At 45.6% G+C, this 26,602-nt stretch overlaps 1 protein-coding gene across 1 annotated transcript in view; it reads left to right on the forward strand.

Moving 5' to 3' along the window:
• Window positions 1–26,602, forward strand: part of SUGCT (succinyl-CoA:glutarate-CoA transferase) — a 1,474,461-nt gene that overhangs the window by 269,880 nt on the left and 1,177,979 nt on the right. The window contains exon 8 of the mRNA XM_029589533.1: window positions 13,092–13,235. Within this exon, the coding sequence (XP_029445393.1) occupies window positions 13,092–13,235 (144 nt within the window). The remainder of the gene's footprint in view (window positions 1–13,091; window positions 13,236–26,602) is intronic.

The raw sequence follows: 26,602 nt of genomic DNA on the forward strand, positions 1-26,602 counted from the left end.
TCCTCCCACATACATTCTTATTTGAGAGCACATATCCATCACCTCTAAACCACAAGTAGCTGCTTCAAGGCCTTTCCAGATGTATGAGATCAAAAGTAACATGGAGATGCTAAGACCAGCAGCATCAGAAAATGAGGTCACATCTTTAGGACATCTGACAACCCAATCAGAGCATTATAGAAGTCTGGACTATTGAAGACCCCTCCATGGAATCTACCCAGACTCAACGAACTTCATCGAGCAGCCCAAGATGGTATAGACCTGAACCAGAGTTGGTCAAGGTGAGCCAGCCAGACAGTGATGGCATTTTGGTGGCAAAAGTCTCCACCCTTAAAGGCTTAGTTGTTGAGGAGTGGAGGAGTAGCCTAGTGGTTAGAGCAGCAGGCTACAAACCAGGGAAACCATAGTTCAAACCATACTGTTACTCCTTGTAACCTTGGGCAAGTCACTTTATGCTCCATTGCCTCAGGTACAAAATTAGATTGTAAGCCCTCTGGGAATAGGGAAATACCTATAGTACCTCAATGTAATCTGCTTTGAAATACTGAAAAGCAGAATATAAAAATCTAAATAAATAAAATTATGCCTTTGAATTTTTTTCTGGATTGGTTTGTCTTCCTGGTGACATTTCTGAAATATCTTGCAGGACTATGGTTTATATTCCTGCTGATGTCTCTGGATTACCTGACTTTAACTCTATGTTGGGTCTTCTATATCTTTGAATTACTTGGCCTGGACTCTTTGATGCCCCTCTGCCTCTGAACCGTCATCCCACAAATTGAATCTTCTCGCCATTGTCCCTTATCTGTATTCTTTTCGGTATCAACTGTCCCCTAGAAAATACAACAGTGATTGCACTTAAGTTAATTGTGCCATTTACTGGTTGAAAGCATTTCTGTTTGTATACTGCAATGTGATTTACCTGGGCTTACTAGGTAAAGCGATGAAGAGTTTGCAGGTTATTCAGAATGGAGTGGCCTGTTTAATTATGGGATGCAGGCATTGCATGTCAATGTCTCGCTTGTGTTTAAAATTTCATTTGATTTCCAACTCCCAGCAGTGTAGCTTTAAGTGTCTAGTTTGGCATTTAAAGTTTGTCCTCCATACCTTTAGGTGAGCATTCAGTGGCTTAGTAGTGATCATAAGCTGAGATCCAATTTGTGATCTCATCTTCAGCTGTCATCAGCAAAGGCATTTAAGCTTGCATATCTCCAACCCATGCTTTTTCTTCAGCTATACCAAAATTATGGAATGAATTACCTGTATTGCTAAGAGAAGAGAGGGATTTGATGACATTCCAGAAAGGTTTGAAAACTTGGTTAATGAGTGTGCTGTACATTAAGGGTTGAGATAGTTATTAGGTGGTGAAAATGTGACTATTTTATAGGCAGGGAAGACAGGTATCAGTATTATTTTTATTTTTTTATATATTTTTATATTTTTTGTTATGTTTTAATGGATTTTATATTGCATATGAAAATGAAGTGGATTTTGTTATGCATATCTTTTGTACATCGCGTTGAGTGATTTTTAAACTGATAGCATTGAGCAAATCACAAATATTTTTTAATACATAAATTATGCACACTTCATTTGTAATATCTTTACTGCTTTTTTGATCTGTGCTTAGCAATAACAGCAACCTCCTGTTGAATGACATTTATTTATTTACTATTTTATTTATTGTTTTTATATACCAACATTCGATCTCAATTGAGATATCACCAGTTTACATTCAGGTACTGTAGGTATTTCTCTATCCCCAGAGGGCTTACAATCTAAGTTTTTGTACCTGAGGCAATGTAGGGTAAAGTGACTTGCCCAAGGTCACAAGGAGTGACAGCAAGACTCGAACCTTGGTCTTTTGCTCCGTTGTATTTGATCTTTTCCTTTCATGGTTGGGAGAATGAGTGGAGAAGATGTGACCTGACATTAATAGCCATTCCTCCCATAGGTGGTTCTAATGTTATGGGTCAATTTACTTACAAGAAGCCCAATGATGTCTTCATTCACAATCATGAATTTAGCATGGAACAGCTGAATCAGGAGGAGAGAAGAGGGAAAAGTAGCAGGTAGCACACTCTTTGAGGAAAGACGATAGAATAAAACCAGATGTAGCCAGATGGACTCAGATGTAGCCAGATGTAGCCAGATGGACTCAGATGTAGCCAGATGGACTCAGAACAAATGGGATAGTATCCGCGTGCTAGCAGTTGGAGATGGATCTGACGTCAGCACGGGGGCGTATATATCCCCACAGGAAGCGTAGCTATTCAGTAATTTCCGTCTCCAAAGCAGTTTGGAGTGCCTGCACGCTAGTTGAGCGTGCTTTCCAAGACTACTTTAATTTTTTTTTCTTTTCTTCTCATTCTAGATTCGTTTTTCCTGTCTCTTCGACTTAGAGCCCCGCGCTCCTGCGGTAGATACCCACGGGTTCCTCCCCCAGCGAGCTCCCGGGGTGATTAACGTGCTCCCCCGGTGGGAAAGTCCTCGGTCCTGCCGAAGCGCGGCAGTGACACAGTCCCCGGACGCAGTCCGCGTGAGGTATACGAGGCCCTCGGTCCCGGCGTGGACGAGGTAGCGGGTGCATTTCCTCAAATTGCGGTGGTGAGGTGATCCCTTCCCCCGCAGCCGGAGACCGCCTGTGTTCCAGCTGGGACGCGCCGAACCTGATACGGAGTACGTCTCTTCCTACGGGTCTCCAAAGCGCAGAGGATCGGCGGCGTGGCACGCCGTGGAGGACGCCCTCGTAGGGCCTGGTTCAGGTACTCCGCGCCCGTAATAGGCGCGGGTTTTTTTTTTTTTTTTTTTCCTCCTTGACTTTGTTTCGGCATATTGCTGACCGCTTATTACTGAAAGCTTATTGAATGCCTATTAAGAGCATATTGCTGACCGCTTATTACTGAAAGCTTATTGACTGTCTATTACGAGCATATTGCTGGCCACTTATTACTGACGGCTTCTTGAATGCCTATTACGAGCATATTGCTGACCGCTTATTGCTGAATGCGTATTGAATGCCTATTGCATGCATATTGCTGGTCGCTTGTCGCTGAGAGCCTATTGAGGGCACACTAAGCGCCTATTGCTGCCGCCTCTTCTTATTGCACGCCTATTGCTATTAAGCGCCTATTGCTCTTAAGCGCCTATTGCTATTGAGCGCCTATTGCTATTGAGCGCCTATTGCTATTGAGAGCCTATTGCTATTGTGAGCCTATTGCTATTGAGAGCCTATTGCTATTAAGCGCCTATTGCTATTAAGAGCCTATTGCTATTGAGAGCCTATTGCTATTGAGAGCCTATTGCTATTGTGAGCCTATTGCTATTGGGAGCCTATTGCTATTGAGAGCCTATTGCTATTGAGAGCCTATTGCTATTGAGAGCCTATTGCTATTGAGAGCCTATAGCTATTAAGCGCCTATTGCTGCCGCATATTATTTGTGAGCACCTTTTGTTCAATGGATCAGAAAGCTGCGGAGTCTTCAGCAACGGCGCCCCCTGCTTCGGGCAGCCCTTGGCCTCTGCTCCGCATGCCACCTTAGGGCCACGTGCAGGGATGAGCCAGATTCTTTGTGTGCCCAATGTGAGGGGGCCCTGCGACCCTCGGGCCAGGACCTGTCTCAACCACGATTTGTGGACAGTTCCCCAGGGGCTACCCCGGAGTTAGGGGGCAGTCTCGACCAATCCGGCGTCCCAGGGGAGCTTGTACCCCGGCGCTTAGAGGCTGCTTCCATTTCCTGGGTGGATCTCTTTAAGGGAATTCATGCTTTTGTTCAGATGCAAACGGCTGCCCATCCAGGCCCTACGGTTCCTGTAGTTCCTGCGGTGGCTGCGCCTGCGGCGGCTGCTCCGATGGCAGCTCCTGCGGATCCTGTTCCTGGGCCTTCATAACCTTATCGCGAGCGGGACTTCCCACCGCTGGATAGCCCAGATCAGTCAGACCAGGAGGTCTCGCAGGACGAGTCCGAACTCCCGGACGAGGGGGACCTCCCTCCAGGGACTGAGCCATATCGAACCATGAGGCGGTTCTTCCCTAAGGAGGATCTCTCCGACCTGGTGTCTCAGTGTCTGGCGGAATTGGATATTACAGGTCCCAGCGCTTCGATACCTTCTGCGCAGAACCCCCTACTGGAAGGTCTTCGTCCTACGGCCCGCCATTTTCCATTCTTACAGGCGGCGCAACAACTGATTGATTTAGAATGGGCGGCTCCAGCGGCTGCCTTCAAAGGGGGTCGGGCTCTGACGAGCATGTACCCATTGGCGCCGGCTATCCAGGATTTGCTGGTGTGCCCTCAGGTGGACGCCTTGATTAGCACGGTGGTCAAGCGCACTACCATTCCAGTTGAAGGGGGGATGGCCCTCAGGGAGCCGCATGATCGACGACTGGACGCCATTCTGCGTCAGGCCTTTGAGGTGGCGGCTTTGTCTTTACGGATCGCCACCTGCTGCACGGTGGTGACGCGTGCCTGTTTGTCACAGGTTAGGAACAACGCTCCAGCGGCGGACATGGAATCTGCTCTTTCGTTCCTTACGGATGCGGCATCTGACCTGGTACGGACAACCGCTAAAGGGATTTCATCCTCCGTAGCGGCCAGGAGGCAGCTCTGGATCCGAAGATGGTCGGCTGATGTGCCTTCTAAAACCCGCCTCACCAGATTGCCCTTCAAGGGCTCCTTTCTATTTGGCAGCGACCTTGATAAACTGGCCAGTGCATGGGGAGCCTCTCCAGTGCCCAGATTGCCGGAAGATCGGTTCCGAAGGGGCCAGCGCGCCTTTCCAAGGCCCTCCAGGGGCAGGAGTTCCCAGCGTTTCGTTCCTTACAGGGGTCGTTACCAGGCACCACATCCTCCAGCCGGGAATCAGTCCTTTCGGACCAAGCAGCGCAGGAGGGGAGTGGGCCCGGGTTCAGGTCCCGGCCGCGCCTCCCAATGAGAATCCGCCGATTCATCTGGGGGACGGAGCCATAGGGGGCAGGTTGACCCTTTTCTACCCCAGATGGGTCGAGATTACATCGGACCAGTGGGTTCTCGCCGTTATCCGGGAGGGATATTATCTGGACTTTCATCATCTCCCTCCGGACAAGTTTGTGGAATCTTCGTGTCCCGCACACAAGAAGACAGCATTGGAAGCTACCCTGGCAAGACTCATGTCCTTGAAAGCCATCATCCCAGTACCTGCCTGGGAAGTGAATTCTGGCCATTATTCCATCTATTTCATTGTACCCAAGAAATGGGGTACCTTTCGGCCCGTCCTGGACCTCAAGTCAGTCAATCGCTACTTACGGGTCCCGCGGTTTCGCATGGAAACTCTACGCTCCATCAAGGCCGCAGTACAGCCAGGGGAATTCCTTACGGCATTAGACCTGTCAGAGGCATACCTGCATATCCCGATCCATCCGGATCATCAGCGCTACCTACGCTTCAAGGTTCTAGGCCGCCATTTCCAGTTTCGGGCCCTGCCCTTTGGGTTGGCGACATCGCCACGGACATTCACCAAGGTGGTGGTAGTAGTAGCGGCGGCGCTCAGGCGGGAAGGAATTCTGGTCCATCCCTACCTAGACGACTGGCTGATCAGGGCGAAGTCTCGAGAGGAGAGCCTTCGGACCACCGACAGAGTGATAGCCCTTCTGGAAAGCCTGGGCTGGGTTATCAACCTCGGCAAGAGCTGCCTACAGCCTTCCCAGTCCCTGGAATACCTGGGAGTACAGTTCGACACCTGGGCAGACACGGTCAGTCTCACCGCCAAGAGGACGTTGAACCTTCAGCAGCATATCCGGTCTTTGATGGGAGCCAGTCGACCCACCGCCTGGGATTATCTGCAGGTTCTTGGTCTCATGGCATCCACCCTGGAAGTGGTGCCCTGGGCGAGGGCCCATATGAGGCCTCTCCAACACGCCCTGCTCTCTCGCTGGAGTCCCCATCTGCGGACCTACTCCGCGCACCTACCTCTACCTGCCCGAGTGCGCACCCAGTTACGGTGGTGGTTGCAGTCCAACCACATGAGCAAGGGATCGAAGATGTCCTCACCCACGTGGATTGTGCTCACCACGGATGCCAGCCTAAGCGGCTGGGGCGCACACTGCGAAGAACTCACCGCACAAGGGCGGTGGAACAGGGAAGAGGCGGCGTGGAACATCAACCGTCTAGAGGCCCGGGCTGTCCGATTGGCCTGCCTTCAATTTGCCCACAGACTGCGGAACAGGGCGGTCAGAGTGATGTCCGACAACGCCACCACGGTGGCATACCTCAATCGTCAGGGCGGAACCAGAAGCCGACAGGTGTCTCTGGAGATCGCCCCTCTGATGACTTGGGCGGAGGTGAATCTTCAGGACATCTCCGCCGTCCACATCGCCGGGAAGGACAATACCACAGCAGACTTCCTCAGCAGGGAACGCCTAAATCCGGGAGAGTGGCAGCTCTCACCCACGGCCTTCCAGATGATTGTGGATCATTGGGGGTTTCCAGCCATGGATCTCCTGGCAGACGGGTCCAATGCTCAAGTACCCAGATTCTTCAGCCGCAAGCGCGACCCATGCTCACACGGAATTGATGCCCTGGTTCAGCCGTGGCCTCCAGGGACTCTACTGTACGCCTTTCCTCCGTGGCCTCTGATAGGCGCTGTCATCCGCAAGATTCAGAGGCACCAGGGCCTAGTCCTTCTAGTGGCGCCAGACTGGCCAAGACGACCCTGGTATGCAGACATGAGAAGACTACTGGCAGGGGAGCCCCTTCCCCTGCCTCCTCTTCGGGACCTTCTACATCAAGGTCCCATTCTTCACGAGGATCCGGCTCAATTCTCTCTTACGGTATGGCCCTTGAGAGGGCTAGATTGAAGAAGAGGGGTTACTCGGAGCCCGTGATTGATACCCTCCTCCGAGCTCGCAAGTTTTCCACATCCCTCACATACATCAGGATCTGGAGAATATTTGAAGCCTGGTGCGACTCGCATGGCACCAATCCACATGCAACCACGATCTCTATTGTGTTGGATTTCCTGCAGGATGGCCTTCAGAAGGGTCTCTCCCTCAGCTCCATCAAAGTTCAGGTGGCTGCGCTGTCTTGTTATGGTCCCAGGAGGGATGGCAAGACCATCGCTAAGCACCAGGATGTTTCTCGCTTCCTGCAGGGGGTCAAGCATATTCGTCCGCCACTGAAGTGGCCTGTGCCTTTGTGGAACCTCAACCTTGTTTTGGATTTCCTTGCGGGATCCACCTTTCGACCCCTTCGGGGCCTGTCTCTTCGTTCCCTCACTTTGAAGATGGTATTCTTGCTGGCTGTATGTTCAGCCCGCCGCATCTCAGAGCTACAAGCATTGTCCTGCCGGGATCCATTTCTCAGGATCACTCCAGAGGCTATCCATCTTCGTACGGTTCCCTCCTTTCTACCTAAGGTGGTTTCACGGTTTCATCTTAATCAGACCATAACCTTGCCTACCACGGCGGGGCTGAGGAAATCTGAAGAAGGGCGTTTATTGCGCCATCTCGACATTGGCAGATTGCTGCCCAGATATTTGGAACTTACACAAGACCTACGAAAGACGGACCATCTGTTCGTCCTGCACAGCGGGAAGAAACAAGGTGAAGCGGCCTCTCGGCCCACCATCGCCCACTGGATCAAGGAAGTTATCCGGGCAGCTTACGTAGAGGCTGGAAAAACCCCGCCTCTACATGTCAAGGCTCATTCTACCCGAGCTCAAGCGGCATCCTGGGCGGAATCCAGGATGCTATCGCCTGCGGAAATCTGTAAAACGGCGACATGGTCCTCCCTCCATACCTTTTCCAGATTCTACTGCCTGGATGTCCAGGCCAGGGAGGACTCAGCATTTGCCAGGGCGGTGTTACATGGGCCTCAGGCAGCCTCCCGCCCAGGTGGGGAGTAAAGCTTTTGTACATCCCATTTGTTCTGAGTCCATCTGGCTACACGCCAGGAAATGTTGGGATTACTACCTGATAATCCCCTTTTCCTTAGTGTAGACAGATGGACTCAGCATCCCGCCCAGCTGCCTGCGTACATGGGTATCACCGATTCAAGGTAAGCCATGTCATCTGTTTCCATAAGAGCGTACACTCTACCAGGTGTCCACGCCTTCCGGTTGGGAATGCTGGCGGTCTCCAGCTACTATCAGTCGGTCAGGGGAATCCTGTTTCACTTTTTCACTGAGCGTCAGTACACACATCTATAACAGCTTTTGCAAGGAAGATTACTGAATAGCTACGCTTCCTGTGGGGATATATACGCCCCCGTGCTGACGTCAGATCCGTCTCCAACTGCTAGCACGCGGATACTATCCCATTTGTTCTGAGTCCATCTGTCTACACTAAGGAAAAGGGGATTATCAGGTAGTAATCCCAACAATATGTAGCAAATGTTATAATAATTTTGTAGGAGATGTAATCCACAATTAGCTTAGCAACATCTTGACTGCCACTGACTGTAGATTCTCTGATTTCAGCTGGGGAGAAAAGGGGTTTTGGGCTGAAATGTAATACCTAACTGTATTATGGAGAAGACAGCAGACAAGCACAATGAATACAATTTTTTCATGTGCATATTGAAAGTCACCACCTGATTTATCAAAACATCTAACCCAATTTTTAACAGTCCAAATGTATGCTTTACAATGGAGCAAAGGGAAGTGTATGCATTTTTATATCTCTTATCTGCTGGTGTCCTTGGGAAGGCTACAATAATCAGTAACCTTTTTCAACTGCAGTATCCTATATCATATTGCAAATCAAAAGCACACAAAAGTTCAGCGAGATCTTTCTTGTGCAGTAGTGCATCCTAGGTGTTTGATCATCTTACTTTTCCTAAAATTCCCTTCAAGTAGCCTGATTGTGAAGTTATTAAGGGAGTGATCTTCCTTTGAGATAGATTCGTCTACTGAAGTGTCATACTGTTTGTATTTGACAAAGGTAATGCATAAGTTCCTGCAAATTTTGTTTAAATGTAAACCGATGTGATATGTAAAATCGAACACCGGTAAATAAATAAATAAATACTGTTCTTTTCTTTAATATCATTTTCCCGTCGTGTAGCAGATGGACTCAAGACAAGTGGGTATAGTGTGCTCGTGCTAGCAGTTGGAGACGGATCTGACGTCAGCACGGGTACATATACCCCCACAGGAAGTGAAGCAACTCAGTAATTTCCGTCTCCAAAGCAGTTTGGAGCTACCACGCTCGCTGAGCGTGTTTCCAAATTCTAAATTTCTACAAAAAAAAATAAAAATTCTCAACTTGCTGAAGACTAGCCCCGCACTCCAGCGGGATACCATTTGGTTCCTCCCCCAGTTGAGTTTCCCGAGCTGACTTCCGTGGTCCCTCGGAGGTGAGAGCCTCGGTCCGGTGGCCGGGTCGCGGCAGGGACCTAGCCCCCGAGCGAGGAGGGCTCGGGCGTGGCATAGAGGCAGCCTCGGTCCCGGTGTGGACTTGGCCCCCGAGCGAGAAGGGCTCGGGCGCCGCCTAGAGGCAGCGGGTGCACTTCCTAGAGCGGTGGTGAAGGTACTTCCCCTCTCCCCCCGCAGCCGGAGACCGCCCGGGTTCCAGCCGGGAAGCGCCGAAGACAAGGTAAGGTGCACATCTTTTCTGTGGTCTCCGAGGAAGTGTGGACTAGCTGGGCCTGCTTGCGAGGCAGCACGCCGAAGAAATGGCCATGTTTCTTGGTATTCGCATACTGTGATAAGCGCCCATTGCTCCCGCTGCCGTACGCTTTTCTCATAGGCACACATTGCTTAGGCGCACATTGCTTAGGTGCATATTGCTTAGGCGCACGTTTCTAAGACGCCCGCTTAGGGGCGCACATTGCTTAGGCGCCTGCTCATAGGCGCACGTTTCTAAGATGCCCGCTCATAGGCGCACGTTTCTAAGACGCCCGCGCATAGTCCGGTTGGGTGGTAATAACGGCAGACATGGAGCAGCAGGCATCCACGGAGCCGGCTCCTCTGGGCTCGGACATGCGAACATCAACCGACTGGAAGCAAGGGCAGTCAGGCTCGCATGCCTGCACTTTTCTCACAGACTCTGCAACAGAGCGGTCAGAGTGATGTCGGACAACGCCACCATGGTGGCATACATCAACCGACAGGGCGGAACCAGGAGTCAACAGGTATCCCTGGAGATCACTCCACTGATGATTTGGGCAGAAGCAACTCTCCAAGATATCTCCGCCGTCCACATCGCAGGGATGGACAATGCCAAGGCAGACTTCCTCAGCAGAGAAAGCCTGAACCTGGGAGAATGGCAGCTGTTGCCCAAGGCTTTCCAGCTGATCGTAGACCAGTGGGGGATGCCGGGCATGGACCTACTAGCGGACCGGTCCAACGCCCAAGTTCCCAGATATTTCAGTCACTGGCGGGATCCTCTATCCCAGGGGATCGACGCCCTGGTACAACCATGGCCTCAAGGGATTCTGCTATATGCCTTTCCTCCGTGGCCCCTGCTGGGCGCCATTCTACACAAGATTCAGCGGCACAGAGGCCTAGTTCTTCTAGTGGCCCCGGATTGGCCAAGAAGACCCTGGTACGCAGACATGAGAAGACTGCCTCCTTACCGGGACCTGCTGCGGCAGGGCCCCATCATCCACGAGGATCCGGCTCAATTCTCTCTTACGGTTTGGCCATTGAGGGGGCTCGACTGAAGAAGAGAGGTTACTCGGAGGCGGTAATCGATACACTCCTCCGAGCACGCAAGTTCTCCACATCGCTTACATATATAAGGATCTGGAGAGTTTTTGAAGCTTAGTGCGATTCTCACAGCACCAAATCCACATGCCGCTAAGATACCTATCATTTTGGACTTCCTACAAGATGGGCTTCAGAAGGGTCTTTCTCTCAGCTCCATCAAGGTACAGGTAGCGGCGCTATCTTTCTATGGTCCCCGGAGGACGGCAACACCATTGCCACACACCCTGATGTGTCACGCTTCCTGAAAGGAGTCAAGCACATTCGCCCACCACTGAAGTGGCCGGTGCCTCTGTGGAACCTCAACCTAGTGTTGGATTTTCTAGCGGGATCCACCTTCAGGCCCCTGAGAGGTTTGTCCCTTCGTTTGTTGACCTTGAAGATGGTGTTCTTACTGGCGGTCTGTTCCGCCCATCGCATCTCAGAGCTACAAGCACTGTCCTGCCGTGATCCGTTTCTCAGAATCACTCCAGAGGCTATCCATTTTCGCACAGTTCCTTCCTTCTTGCCGAAGGTCGTCTCATAATTTCACCTCAACCAAACCATATCCTTTCCCACTACGGATGGTTTGCAGAAGTCGGAAGAAGGTCGACTACTACGTCATCTCGACATTGGCAGATTACCTCCCAGATACCTGGACATGTCAGAACCAGTACGAAAGACGGACCACCTGTTTGTCCTGCACAGCGGGAAGAAACAAGGGGAAGCGGCCTCACGGCTGACCATCGCCCGCTGGATCAAAGAAGTCATCAAGGCAGCCTACATAGAGGCAGGAAAGCCGCCTCCACTACAGGTCAAGGCTCATTCTACCAGAGCGCAAGCGGCCTCTTGGGCAGAAACTGGGATGCTGTCACCGGCGGAAATATGTAAAGCGGCGACGTGGTCCTCCCTACATACTTTCTTCAGATTCTACCGTCTGGACATTCAGGCCAGGGAGGACACAGCATTTGCGAGGGCAATCCTACATGGACCTCGGGCAGCCTCCCGCCCAGTCCGGGAGTAGCTTTTGTACATCCCACTTGTCTTGAGTCCATCTGCTACACGACAGGAAATGTAGAGATTATTTACCTGATAATCTCCTTTTCCTTAGTGTATGCAGATGGACTCACCATCCCGCCCGGCTGCCGGTATTCATGGAGATTCGCCGATTCACGGTAAGCCATGTTTTGCTTATATAGGGCCTCCACCCTGCTGGGTGTCGACACCTTCCGGTTGAAGAACACTGGCGGTCTCCAGCTACTATCAATCTGTCAGGGTAATCCTGTTTCTTTAATTGATCGGTCAGCTACACTTATATAGCTCATACAGCTTTTGCAAGGAAGATTACGGAGTTGCTTCACTTCCTGTGGGGGTATATGTACCCGTGCTGACGTCAGATCCGTCTCCAACTGCTGGCACGAGCACACTATACCCACTTGTCTTGAGTCCATCTGCATACACTAAGGAAAAGGAGATTATCAGGTAAGTAATCTCTACAATTTGGTGTCTGTGAATGTTCTGATATGAAAGTCAAGAGCATTTTATTTCATTTTGCACTGAGCCAATTCAGTTTGATAAAAAGTATCACCTATCACTTGCTTATCGATCTTTATTTCTTTGTGTCTGCAGTGACAACATAAGAAGAAACATGAAACAGTTTTCTTACAATCCTCTTTTTTTCTGACTTTCCTTCCCAAGCACTATATAATGGACTTAGGAAATGATGGTTGGTTCAGTAGATATAGGTCAGTTTGATTATGACCCATTTGGAGATCTTTACCAATCAGATTGGACCTGCTAGCATAAAACAGTTTTGTACTTTTCTAATAAAATTGTCATGTTTCTCTTTTCCTTCAGTGAATTGCTTCCTTCTTTTTGTGCGAAAAAATGTTTGATTTTAATAGTTTGTTGTTGCTCTCATGCTCTGTCCTTATTTATCCATATCAGGCCCAGCATTTCAATTTCTTAACTAATCCCACAGGTATTACTAAAACAACAAAGAATGGAAGAAATGGGAAAGAGGGGAAATAATGTGACTTTCAGTAACTGGGAAGAGAAATGTTAAGTGGTAATTGGATGTTCAAAGTCTGGGCACCTCTTCTCTTTTTGCAATAAGAGTATTTTTGTGGAACCATCTATACTGTAACTTTTTCTTAGTTTGATCTAATGACCCCATATGGAGGCAATGTATATACAGGGACTATTGAATTTAAAAATGCATACTACCAACACCTTTTAATGGAAAACTATATAAAATAAATTAGCAACAGAAAAAAAATGCAAAAAAAAAAGAATAAGATCTACAAATGAAACACAAGGAAGACACAAACACTGACATTTTGAGAGAGTTGTCTAATACCTTTCATAAAGGAGCTGTTCCAAATATGTTAACTCACTTGTTTTCTAATTCTATTACATTTTTTTCTGTTAAGGGTGGTGATCCAGTCCGACCGGGAGTGGCTATGACTGATCTTGCTACAGGACTATATGCTCATGGAGCCATCATGTCGGGTCTACTGCGTAGATACAAAACAGGAAAGGGGCTGCATATTGACTGTAATCTGTTATCATCCCAGGTAAGTAACCAAATCTGCTCTTTATTTCCACATAAAGGGGCAGATTTTCAAAGGGTTACGTGCGTAAGAAAACTGCGCCTGCGCGCAGGTTTTAAAATCTGCCCCTAATTATTTTTTTTCAGTCTTACATTCTTATTTGAAATCTCACTTTATATTATTTGTTTCATATCCTGTCTGAAGATATTTTGACATTTTTGTACAGAGTGGTAGTAGTATATGTATATCACCTAATAATTCCACATACCTCAAGACTACTGTGAATATACAAGATTTCTTTTTGCTTTTGATTTGAGAGTTTTTAGTATGATTAGCAGAATCCTTTAGATTCTATTAGAGAAAGCTTTGAAAAATTGTAATAGCTTTTAGCATTGCAGGTTTCTAGTTCTTATACAAGTCACAGAGAAAACTAGATTCTTTTCAGATTGTGATGACTTTATTGGACTGGCAAGACATGTAGAAAGGAGGATCTACAAGAGCTTTCAAGACAGCATAATTCTATGTGAACAAATGATCTTAAAAGCTCACATACAACATCTTAGGATAAATCTTATGTTTTTTCAATGAAAGATGGGTTCAATGGGGGGATGGGAACATATTTATTTTTTTACAGTTGGTAATTAAATAATTAAATAATTAAATTCTAAGGCTCAACTTAGTGTTCTGAATAAGTTTGGAAGGATGGCCACGTTAACCTTCTAAAGGTTGCATTCTTTAATGCATAGACCCTTAGGTATGCTAATAAGTTTTTTTCCTTATATATTGAAAAGCAGCCTTTTGTGCGAAGTACTATTCATAAAATACAGGTGGACTCTGAAATTAATGGGAGTAGCCTAGTGATTAGAGCAGTAGACTGAGAAACCAGGGCAGCAAGGGTTCAAATCTTGCTTATCCTGTGCTATGCCTTGTGACCTTATGCAAGTCATTTCATTCTCTGTTGCTTCAGGTACAGTCTTAAGTCCCTATTTGCTAACCATTTTTCTCAGACACAAAATGGGAGAAAACCTTTAGTAAATATAACCTCTTAGATTTTGTCTTCTGAGAATAGGTAAATACCATACCTGAATGTAATTCACCTTGAGGTACCAATGAAAAGGTATGAGCTACATCCAAATAAATAAATGTGCACAATAATCTATTCATGCAACATGCAGAGCACATGATCTTATATATGCAGTGTGTGCGCCATATGCAGGAAGTTTTGTACAAAATAGCATTTGGCATTTTAAAGTAAGTTATACAGGAGCTACAGGGTCCAAGTATTGTAAGTAAAAAGTGAAGTCAAAGTTAACTATTAAGTAGATGGCGGTTTACATGGTGGAAATTTATAACGCCTCGCCAACAGTCTTCATACCCTCGTATATTTTTCATGTTCTGCTTTTTAAAAACTACAAATCTAAATTTTTTTTTTTAATTGCTTTTGGAATATTTCTATAATTGCTCTTTCATGATGAAATTGTAGAGTAGGTTGTGTAGATCAGTGAAACAAACCCCTATTACTTTAATGCATTTTGATTTGTATTTTATAGACAGCAGAATGTGAAAAATGTACAAGGGTGCGAAAAATTTTGAAAAGCATTCTAAATTCACTTTCCAATTAATGGTTGGTTGCAATTCATTGTTATCAAACAAATGTTTCAAATGAGCTTTAAATGAAACTTCCCAAGGTTGACTTTACTGGATGGTTAAAAGGCATGAAGTTAGAAACATCCCTTCTTTCAAGGAACTTTGTGTCAGTGCTTTATTGAAACTACCCCTTTGTTAGTGCTAGGTTATCTGCAGGCTGTGAGGCTTACTAGGGGGTTAAATGCATATATATGCAGAACAGCAAAGCAGTCAAAACTCAGCAAGGTTTTAGTAGTGGTACAGAATAGCGCCAAAGCTAGATCATGTGATAAAACCTGACAATCCAACGTCTGTATAACGTCATTGGGAATGTCAAATAAAACGTCGAATGGCACCAAAGGCATAAAGAGTGCTGCAGCCTAACCCCAATAGACCATCAAAGGCAGTAAAGAAAGTGTATCAGGATTCTGGAGGGATGGGGGTGGGTGCAGATAACTTTTTACCATGACCAGGGCGAGGGACCTGGAGACAGGAAGTAGGGCTACCGCTGGCTCATTTTGACTCTTTCTTTGCACTTTGGCCCCATTATCCTGTGTCAGGGGAGTTGGGGGGGGGGGAGTTCAGTATACCAGCAGTGATTTTGACACTCTGTTCTTGCAGAGCTCCAGGGCCGCATGGCCCCTTTAAAAGATGGCGGTCCCAGGATGTAAGGCTGCTGTTGGGCAGTGCTGCCTCTGAACTGATTGGCTGTGGTATTTTACCACCTGGATACCAATTACAATGGTTTTTTTTTGTTGTTGTTTTTTTTAAAGGTTTTTTGTCAGATATATTCAGAATTGGGTTTTCCAAGACCTGGCTGGAATAGAAATAAAAATAAAATAGCAAAATATGACCTGCCTCCATTTGAGCTTTTCAAATGGAGATTAAAGTTCTCCTCTGGTATTGCCTACAATCAGTTTTAAAGGGTTTAAGTGCAGCACATTCCTTTGGCTGCTCTTTCTGACTTACTGAAGGTTTCCCTAGCAAGTGGCATCCCTTCATCAGCATTTCCAGTCTGGCCAGAGGTTTTATATTTTTAATTCAAGAAGGGAAAAGGTGGACTCCGGTGATTCAGCAAATTCTCTTTCTCCCTCTGGGATTTGATGTTACCTGGAACCCTTCCCATGGATGCCTGAATAAAGCCATTAAAAATAGATTACCGTGGGCCAGCCTCATGAGGGAGTTGGCCAGGGCTGGAGATGCTGAGGAGGCAGTGTTCAAAGCCCCCTGGTGGGTGGGAGTTCATAGTTCTCATGCAATGATGACACCTAGTGGCTGGATTTTAGGGCTCATGATAGAGCTAGATTCTGGAAAACGCACTGGTGGATGGCTTCCAGACTCCTACGATGACTGGGCTAAAGTTTGGGCGGAGTTATAAAATAGGGAGAAATCCCAGGAGAACTGCTTGGGTAACGATGTTTGATCAAGCGGGATATTCAATTTAATAAAATAAAAAAATGAAATGTGAGTGAGGGCTCTAGATGTCAGACCTCAGCTTTATTTCTGATTAAATTAGAAGTACGAAGGAGAAGGAGAGGACTGCCAGGTCACGAAACCCACTAAACTTTATTGAACAGAGACATGGTGACGACTGGGATGTGGTTTTTCCAGTGCGCCTTAACTTTCCCTCGTCTCTAGACTGTAAACTTTTAACCCTTCAAATACGTTTCTTTGATTACTTTTTTATTCTTGATTTGTCTGTTTCATGATTTACAGCCGTCGGTTCAAGAGCCTTTGGCTTCAGCATCTTAAGTAGTTGCGCTTTAGACAATATCAATACATGGTAAAGAAGTACAGTTTGGATGTGGTTTCAATTATGTAGTTACTTTCATTCTTCTGTTGTGGCTTTAAAAAAAAAAGAAATCTCTTGGAACTTTTAATATCCTTCCTTTGTTTAATTACAAACAGGTTCCCAAAATTTACTACTACAATAAGTTTGTTTCTTCAGTGAAGGCATTCTGTAAGGCATTATCACACTTCAGCGTTTTTCTAATTTTCACGGTTATTTCCTCCAGTTCTACAGGAAGGATATCATGGTTAATTGTTAGCTGCGTTGAATGATTTTTAAAATATATATATTTTTTTTCTCCCTATTTTGTTTCTGTTTGTTTTTTTTAATTATCCTCGCAAGCTTATGACCCTGGGAGAGATGAGCTGTTGAGATGGTGCTGATCGCCTTAGATAACATTTTACTACAAAGTTTTTGCATTACAGTGACTGCTGCAGAAGGATGACTTGGTGTAGGAAATTCAAAATGCTAGGTCCTAATTCACTGAGGCTTTTATTTTCCATTCTGTGCCTATGGGGAAAGAAGCTTAGTAAATCAGGTCCTAAATAAACATTTTACCTACCTGTGTGCATGTCAGATTCCCCCCCCCCCCCGTGTCTAGGTAACTATTGTCTTGTCCATTTTTCAGACTGTTACCTCTTTTTTTCATTAGTTTTACTTTTTCCTATTAATTTTTATTTAAAATTTCTTATTAGCCAGTTCCCAAGCCCAAATAGGCTGCCCAGAGTTGTGTACCATTGAAATAAAATTTCAGTGCACAGTTTACAAAAATAGATTATATCACATAAAACAGACAACAAAACCACCATACATTGCCCAATTACACAATGGAAATCATAGTACATGAAACAAACCACATTGAGTAACACAATTAAACAGACACCTTAAATAACTCATTTGTGCAAGGCAATTCGTCCGGTTTCAATAATATTCCTTTTGTTTTCCAATAACAGAGCCCTGACCTAACTCAATACTATCCAACATATCATCTCCCTGCTTAATCCAACTAACCCCCTTCTGCATCAGTTATCATCATTTCACAGCCTTCTTGTCGTTTTCCACTTGATATCTTTATTCTCTGCCGCTTCCTCTTGTATCTTTCTTTCTCAATTCTTCTTCTCCCTATTGTATCTTTTTCTCTTGCTTTATCTCTCCCATTTCCTTTTACCTCTTCTGCTCTCATCCATTGCTTCTTCCTTATTTCCTTACTCCTCTGCCCTACTTCCAGGGCTGTAGTAACCTCAGGTGAACTGAAGTAAACGACTGTCTCAGAATTGGGGGCTATCCATAAATGACATCACACTATTTTGGCATGAAATCAACACCCTCTCTTGTCACTCGTCACAAATCTCCAAACCCTCTTTCAACTTAGAAGCCTCCCCCTCATCTCAAAGGTGCAGAGGACTCTCAAGTTTTAACAACTCCTTCTTAACTCCAGGTAGCTTATCCATTCCCAATGGCAGCAGTGCCAGTGATGGAGCATGACAGGAAAGAATTCCCTCTCCTGAGCAGCATTTTCTCTCCACTGATAAACTTTGCTGGCAAGAAGGTGGCACTGCTTTGAGAGATGTGATTTTGAGAGCAATGCTCTTCCAGAAAGGTGTTGCGCTTGGAAGTGGACCCTTGTCCTGGAGCAGTGGAGAACAGCTCCCTGGTAGGGACCAGGAAGCACCTGCCCCCAGGTGCCCCCCAGGGGGCGGAGCACTGGAGGATACAGAGGCTAGGATGAGCTTCACCACTGGAAGCCTGCGGTCCCCACGGGTGGAGCCCGTAAGGACCCAGGCTGCTTGGACTTAGGTGGACCTCGCAGGGTCTCCTGGAGAGGTAGTAGAGAGGCATGCCCACGGGACAGCAAGGGAGTGCAGTCGGACTCTAGGCTGTAGGTCTGGAGGAGCAAGGAAGACCAGAACAGCGTAGGCGATGACAAGGCAAGGGACAAAGCCAGAATCAGGAGACGTGGTCAGTGGTAGCCGAGGTCAGAATCCGAGGATCAGCCTGAGGAGTAGTCAACGAGGCAGGGGTCAGGTTCTGGAGGTCAGATGAGGTTACAAGGCAGGCAGAGGTTAGGATCCAGGCAGCAGACAGAATGGTCAAGGAGTAGGCCGAGGTCAGTACCAGAAAGACAGTCCGAGGGTACTACTTGGGGAGACAGGACAGACAGACACTGGAACAGAAGGACGCTGGAAGGCTGGAACAGTAGGACACTGGAACAAGACTATGAACGCGGAGGCAAACTAGTATACTTACAGTGCCAACCCGAATGCCAAGGCAAGGAAGTGCAGGCAGGGACTTCCTTACATCGTTCGATCAATCAGGGTGCGCCGCGGAGCTAGGACCCTCCCCTGGCCCTACAAGAGGCCGGGCGGTCTGCGCGCACGTAGGGGCGTGGCCAATGCCACTGGAAACGCCAAATTCCGGCATGAGGCCTGGTGGCAGTGGAAGGCCCAGCGACCGCCGACGCGGGACGCCGAGGCATGGAGGAGCTCGCGGCTGCTGCTTGGGAGGCCTTCCCGTGACCTGCAGAGGAGCTAGCGAGGTGAGCAGGCCCGTACATAGGCCAGACGCGGACATGGCGCGCAACAAAAGGTTGCCTGTGAGAGAAAATAAGGTTTATATCACAAATGGTGGTGATGCTGACCTAGTATTGCATCACAAAAAACAGGTATGCCACTTTTTGTTTTGTAATATGAGGCTGACATACCTGCATATGTGAATTATTTCATAAGATTTATTGTTTTTATAGTGTTGACTTTACATCTAGCCCAGCACAAGTTTATTTGCATCATTAAATTAGTCTGGCCCCAAGAGCCTTACAATAAAAACTTGAACACATGTGGGTTTACTCAAGACTTACTCAAAGTTAAATAATGAGTAGTGAAGGTAATCAAATCAGAGTCTTTAGGTTTGCATTTCCGTGTCCTACAATCCAATATACCAAATGTATGGTAGTAGCCAGTCATATTGCATGCTGAATTATGCTATATGACCTCTTTGTGGTATGTGTACATGAAACCTAGTTTGTGAATGGTTTAATACGAGTCTAAGCCTGTGGGGAAATCTTTGATAAACTGGGTCCCACATAAGAATGACCAAAAAAAATGTTCTCGTACATTTGAGATCACATTAGCCATCTAAAGAAGGGATCTCCATGATGTTGAAAACTCATTATTCTATTTGGAAAATTGGCAGGTTGGTCCATTATAAGTTATTGTGACCTGCAAAGAACCCATTTTCTCCAGGTCTCGTCTGCATACTAGAACTTGGTACTACATAAATTGTTTGTGATTTATAATGCTATAATTTAGACACACTGAAGGAAGGCAAAGCTTCCATATATCCAAAGCTGCAACCCTCCTATTTATCCCAATCATATTTACCACTAAAAATGAAACTTTTCTATTGAAATTGAGGTTCGTAAGCTAGCTTTAGCAGTAGATTGAAACTTTCAGCTTTACAGCTGTACAGAATACAAATGCAAAGGGTTGTGATACATTTTCAATAAGCTGCCTAACTGAAAAAGATTTGCATGTTCTTTTTCAACCTGCAGAAACCAAATTGATCTTCAAATACAAGCTGCGGTGTTTGAGTGGTTGTGAGGACAGATCACATTTTAAGCCATTTCCAATGGGAATGTAAAGTATGTCTCAGTGTGCATGAACATTTTTGAAAATTAAACATAGAAACATGATTGCTGAAAAAGATCATACGGCCTATCTAGTCTGCCCATCCATACCAGCTGTTCAGTTGTACAATTCCTACCACTCCATCAGATAATCCCTGTGCTTGTCCCATTCTTTCTTTAATTCAGATGCTGTACTTATCTTTGCCACTGCCACGTGAGGCTGTTCCATGCATCCACCATCCTTTCTGTAAATAAATATTTCCTTAGATTACTCCAGAGCCTAGACCCTTTCACCCTCATCCTATGAGCCCCTCATTCCAGAGCCTATTTTCTGTTGAAAGAGGCCTGCCTCTTTAAGGTATTTAAATGTCTCTAGCATATTTCCCCTTATGCTTTATAATGAAGTCCACTGACCATTTTAGTAGCCACCGACTGGACTGAGTCCGGATTATATCTTTTTGAAAGTGCGGTTTCCAGAATTGTACACAGTGATCAAAATGAGTTCTCACCAGGGACCTATACAGGGACAATATCACCTTTTTTTCTGCTGTTTCTCTATGTCCCCAAGCATCTTTCTGGCCTTTGCCTTCAACTTATTCACCTATTTGGCCATCTTGAGATTATCAGATACAGTCACCTCCAGATTAGGCTCTTGATCATGCATAGAAGAATTTCACCCCATATACTGTCATCCTCTTGGTTTTTCTTGCAGCCGAAATAATGACTCTGCATTTTTTGGCATTAAATCCTAGCTGCCAGACTCTAGACCATTCCTCAAGCTTTGCTATATCTCTTTTCATGTTTTCCACACCTTTCTGGGTGTCTAACCTGTTACAGATTTTTGGTACCATCTATAAAAAGATAAACCTTCCCCAATAGTTCTTCTGCAATATCGCTTACAAGAATGTTGAGAACCACCAATCCGAGGCACACCACAAGGATTAATTCCTCTCCTCAGAGTGAACTCCATTTACCACTATCCTTTGTCGCCTCCCCACCCAACCAGTTTCTAACCTAGTCCCTTCATGGTGCATACTAAGGGTACTCAGTCTATTTATACTGTAAGTTGTCTATGCAAAACTGTGTCAAAGACGTTACTGAAAACTAAGTATAGTACATCTAACACTCTCCTAATCCAACTATCTCCTTATCCAGTCAAAGAAACTCATCAGATTTGTCTAAGACCTATTTCTGGTAAAACTATGCTGCCGCAGATCTTATAAGCCATTGAATTACATAAACTGCACCACCCTTTTTTTTTTTTTTTTTTTATAGCAATGATTCCATTAATTTACTCCATATAAGGTCAGACGAACTGGCCTGTAGTTCCCAGCCACCTCCTTTTTTCCACTGTTGTGAAGAGAAAACACATTTCGCTGAAACTACTCCCGATTCTAAAGAAGAACTGAAAAGTTCAGCCAGTGGAGCTGCCAGAACTAACATAACATAAGAAGTTGCCATACTGGGTCAGACCAAGGGTCCATCAAGCCCAGCAGCCTGTTTCCAACAGTGGCCAAACCAGGTTACAAGCACCTGGCAAGTACCCAATCATCAAGTAGATCTCATGCTACTAATGCCAGTAATAGCAGTGGCTGTTCCCTAAGGAGTCGATTTTAAAAGCAGTGCGCGTGTGTCCATGTGTGCGTGGTTCTGATGGCCGTGCGCACATGCGCACCGGATTTTAAAATCTACGCGTGCTGGCCGGCTGCCGGCATGTGTTTCCCTGGGACAGCGCTAATGGCAATGTCCCGGACTGCCCCTTTTCCTTTGGCCGGCACTTCTTTGTGAACCGGGGTTTACGCACATGGCCTGGTCCATTGTAAAATGCGTGCGGTGCGTGCAAGGCCTGGCTACGGACGTAAACTCCGAAATTTACACACGTAGCCCTTTTAAAATCCAGGCTTCATTCAACTTAATAGCAATTAATGGACTTCTCCTTCAGGAACTTATCCAAATCTTTTTTAAACCCAGTTACACAAACTTCCCTAACCACATCCTCTGGCAACAAATTCCAGAGTTTAATTATGCGCTGAGTGAAAAATAATTTTCTCTGATTTGTTTTAAATGTGCTACTTGCTAAATTCATGGAGTTCCCCCTAGTCCTTCTATTATCCAAAAGGGTAAATAACCAATTCACATTTACCCATTTTAGACCTTTCATGATTTTATAGACCTCTATCATATCCCCCCTCAGCTGTCTCTTCTCCAAGCTGAACAGCCCTAATCTCTTTAGCCTTTCCTCATAGGGGAGCTGATCCATCTCATTGTCATTTTGGTAGCCCTTCTGTGTACCTTTTCCAGTGCAACTATATCTTTTTTGAGATGCGGCGACCAGAACTGTACACTGTACTCAAGGTGCGGTCTCACCATGGAGTGATACAGAGGCATTATGACATTTTCCGTTTTATTAACCATTCCTTTCCTAATAATTCCTAACATTCTGTTTGCTTTTTTGTCTTCCGCAGCACACTGAGCCAACTATTTCAATGTATTATCCACTATGACGCCTAGATCTTTCTTCTGGCTGATAGCTTCTCTCTGTTCCTTCAAATCCCTCAGATATAACCTGTTAGCCCTATTGCTTTATCTACTTTTAGTAGATACTACATAAGGCATGTGCATAGTTTTCTCTGCAGACTAAATTATAGCCCCAGGCTCACCTTTTACTCTGGCAAAAGTACACATGTGAAACTACATGCATACTGTTAACTAGCTGAAAAATCATTTAAGTGGATTTAGTCATTTTACTCACGTAACCCCCAGTTTTACCTGTGTAGTTCTTGACTGAGGGGCACATTTTCAAATTAGCAGATATGTGAGTAAGTAACTTGTATGCATGTACATACTATTTATAAATATGAAAAATGCACTCATATTTTTGCTTTTGTTTGCACATTTACAAGCAAAAATGGGGCGGTCTAGGGTGTTTCGGGCAGAGCTGTTACACACATAAGTTTCTATTTTATAAGAGACTTAATGCGAGTACATATAGCAACTTATTTGTGCGATTTTACATCTGCTGATTATTTTGTGCAATTGATACCCAAACTCCTCTTGGTTGGGTGAGAGTTTTGGGTGAATTGGGGGTAGTTCAGGTTGAAGAACTAGGAGGGTCTTGATGACCTGGAGAAGGACTGGGCGAGCTGGTAGAGGTATAGGCAAATTGGTGGTTTAATTATATGCACTTGATTGAAAACATGCCAACTTCTGTGTATAAAACAGTTATATGCAAGTACATTATATTTTTTTTCGTGCGTAAAATATACTAGCATATGTTTATAAATAGGAAGGAAAAGTATATGCTTGCTGTGCATTGCAAATATTCACATGTAAGCAAGCATTATCATCTGCGTGTTCCTGATACGTGCAGGTTATACAATTCTGTAGAAGTTCTCTGCTTGGCCATACACTGTACATGTGTATATGGGGCCATGCAGAGTTGCTGAAAGTTATCCTTCAAGCCTGTAAAAATGTTCCTCTAAAATTCGTAAGCGTTTCCTTTTCCTCCCAATACTACCATATAAGCCACTTTCCAGGCTTTGTTTGTTTGTTTTTACTAAGGTATACACTTCCCACCTAATTTTAAAGTCGCTTTTTAAAACGTCTATCTATTTTATTTCAGTTTGTTAATACAGAAAAGATTGGAAACTCTGCTGAGATGTTTATGGTTGTATGTCTGCACAATGTCAATAAAAAGTTGTTTAAAAAAAAAAATTAGTTTGGGCCCAGCAGTTTCTTCCTGTTCCTTTTGGCTACCAGCTCAGTAAGAACCAGGTTATACTGAGTTATTGTACCATGAATCTTAGTTTACATCTATCTAGGTTTTTACCTCCCATTTTGTAACCTTTATGCTATGTAGCTCAGTCAGAACTTGGTATGTTTACCTCTTGAGTCTTGCCATTAGTTATATATACCGACATTCCATTTGAGATATCACATCAGTTTACATTCAGGTACTGTAGGTATTTCCCTATCCCCAGAGGGCTTACACTCACATTGGTTTACATTCAGGTACTGTAGGTATTTCCCTATTTATTTATTTAAGAGTTTTTATATACCGTCATTAAGTTATTCACCATCACAACGGTTTACAATAGGGCACCTATATAAAAAAATATGGGTCGTACATTACATAGGTGGTGCCATTAGTATTCGGTAACAAAAAGGCGTTTATTTGTGGGACTGAGTGTTTCATAGTAATGTGACCTGAAGATTGCTTACAGTTAAAAAGGTTGGACTAATATTTACAGTAAGGAACATTAAATTAGGCATTCGGTGCTTTATGCCGCATATCTTTGCTTAATTGCCTGCATCACTTTTCTTTCTTGAAGGCTTGTATGTAAAGCCAGGTTTTGAGCTGTGTTTTGAAAAGTTTATGATTGTTCTGGAGTCTAAGGTCAAGGGGCATGGAGTTCCATAATATGGGACCGGCTAGGGACAGAGCTCGTTCCCTCACTTGGGTAAGTCTTGCGGTTTTCACAGAAGGAATGGGAAGGAGTGCTCTGTTTGCTGACCTTAAATTTCTGTGTGGGACATGTACTCTAAGTGCTGTGTTCAGCCATTCTGCTTTATCGTCATGGATAAGTTTGTGTATTAAGCACAGTGCTTTGAACTGTATTCTTTGTTCCATGGGAAGCCAATGTAGGGTGGCGAGTGTATCTGTTATGTGATCTTTTATTTTTTCCAGTGAGAATTCTCGCTGCAGCATTTTGTAAAATCTGTAGAGGTCTTACTGTAGTGTTGGGTAGGCCTAGTAGCAAGGCATTACAATAGTCTGTGCTGGTGAAAATCAGAGATTGAAGTACAGTACGAAAGTTTGGTAACGATAGTAATGGTTTCAGTTTTCTTAGTATCATGAGTTTAGCATATCCTTCCTTAACCTTTAATGATATGTGTTGTTTTCTTTGCTAAGTCAATTTGTTGGTTGTTATTGAGAAATATTGGAGTTTGTGTAATATTCATGCTTTTCCTTTCTAAGTGTATAAATTCGGTTTTATCAATGTTGATTATTAGCTCCATTTGGTTTAGAAGTTGTTTTATTATTTCTAGATACATCATGGCTAGGCCTATTGTTTTTTCAATAGTTTCATCAATTGGTAGAATTAACTGGATGTCGTCAGCGTAGATGTAGTGTATGATTCCAAGTCCAGCGATGAGATGGCAAAGGGGTAGAAGATATATGTTGAACAGCATAGCGGATAGTGCTGACCCTTGTGGGACTCCTGTTTTCAAGGTAATCTTGTCTGATAGGGTGTTTTTAATTTGAACTTGAAAAGTTCTGTTATTTAGATATGATTTGAACCATTTGATTGTTTTGTCTTGTAGACCTATTTCTTCAAGCCTTTTGATTAGTATTATGTGATTCACTGTGTCAAAAGCTGCTGATAAATCTAGTAGTATCAGGATATATTGTTTTCCGTTGTCGAACCCTCTTAGTATATTATCTGTTAAAGCAAGTAGGAGTGTTTCAGTGCTATAGTGCTTACAGAAACCGTGCTGGGACGGGTAAAGGATATTGTTATTATCTAGGTGCTCAGATAACTGAGGGCTTACAATCTCACAGGCCGATACAGTAAGGACGCGTAAGAAAGAGTGCGGCAGTGCCGGGCGCACCCTCGTTTGCCGCGCGCACAGTTTGGATCACATTCTGCTCGATACAGTATTCAAATGAGATGCAAATGCAAGCCGCGTCCGAAGCGCATCCATGAAGCGGTAGGCGTGCGCAATCCATTTTACTGAATAGAGCGGTATACAGTGCCTATACAGTATCCTGAGTGTGCTGGTACCTGTCATTTCAAATGTCATTTGAAATGTCATTCCACCAGGAAAGTGGATGGTTCTTCTACAGACCCCGCTGCCTTGAGTGCCCGGTGCCAGCAAGCCCCAGCAGCCGGTGATTGGCGGCAGGGAGCGCAACAAAGCACCTGTGCACGCAGCTCCGATTTTCCGCCTCCTTTGGATGGGCAAGAGAGAGACGAACTTTCACGGGCAAACTTTCTCCCAGCCCCCGCTCACCTGCCCTGGCCACGGCCAAACAAGCCCCCAGCAGCAGCAGCAGCAGCAGAAGGGCGTCCATGGGTGCCGGTCTCCCGTGCGGGCACACTGACAGCTCCGGAGCAGCCCCAGTCCTCTCTCCCCTCCTCCCGAGGCGCTCACCGCAGCTTCCCTGCCTCCCGGGAGCAGCCGGCGGCGAGAGCGGCTTCAGCAGCCCGGGGTGGATCAGACGCTCCCCATGCGAGGCGGCTTCCAGCAGCCCCCGTCGGCGAAGGTACGGGGGCTGCTGGAAGCCATGACCTCGGACGTCCATCCGGGCACTCAGGTCACGGCATGCGTTCATGCACCTTCGCTACCTTG

Source organism: Rhinatrema bivittatum, chromosome 2 (assembly GCF_901001135.1).
Source record: "Rhinatrema bivittatum chromosome 2, aRhiBiv1.1, whole genome shotgun sequence".
NCBI lineage: Eukaryota > Metazoa > Chordata > Amphibia > Gymnophiona > Rhinatrematidae > Rhinatrema > Rhinatrema bivittatum.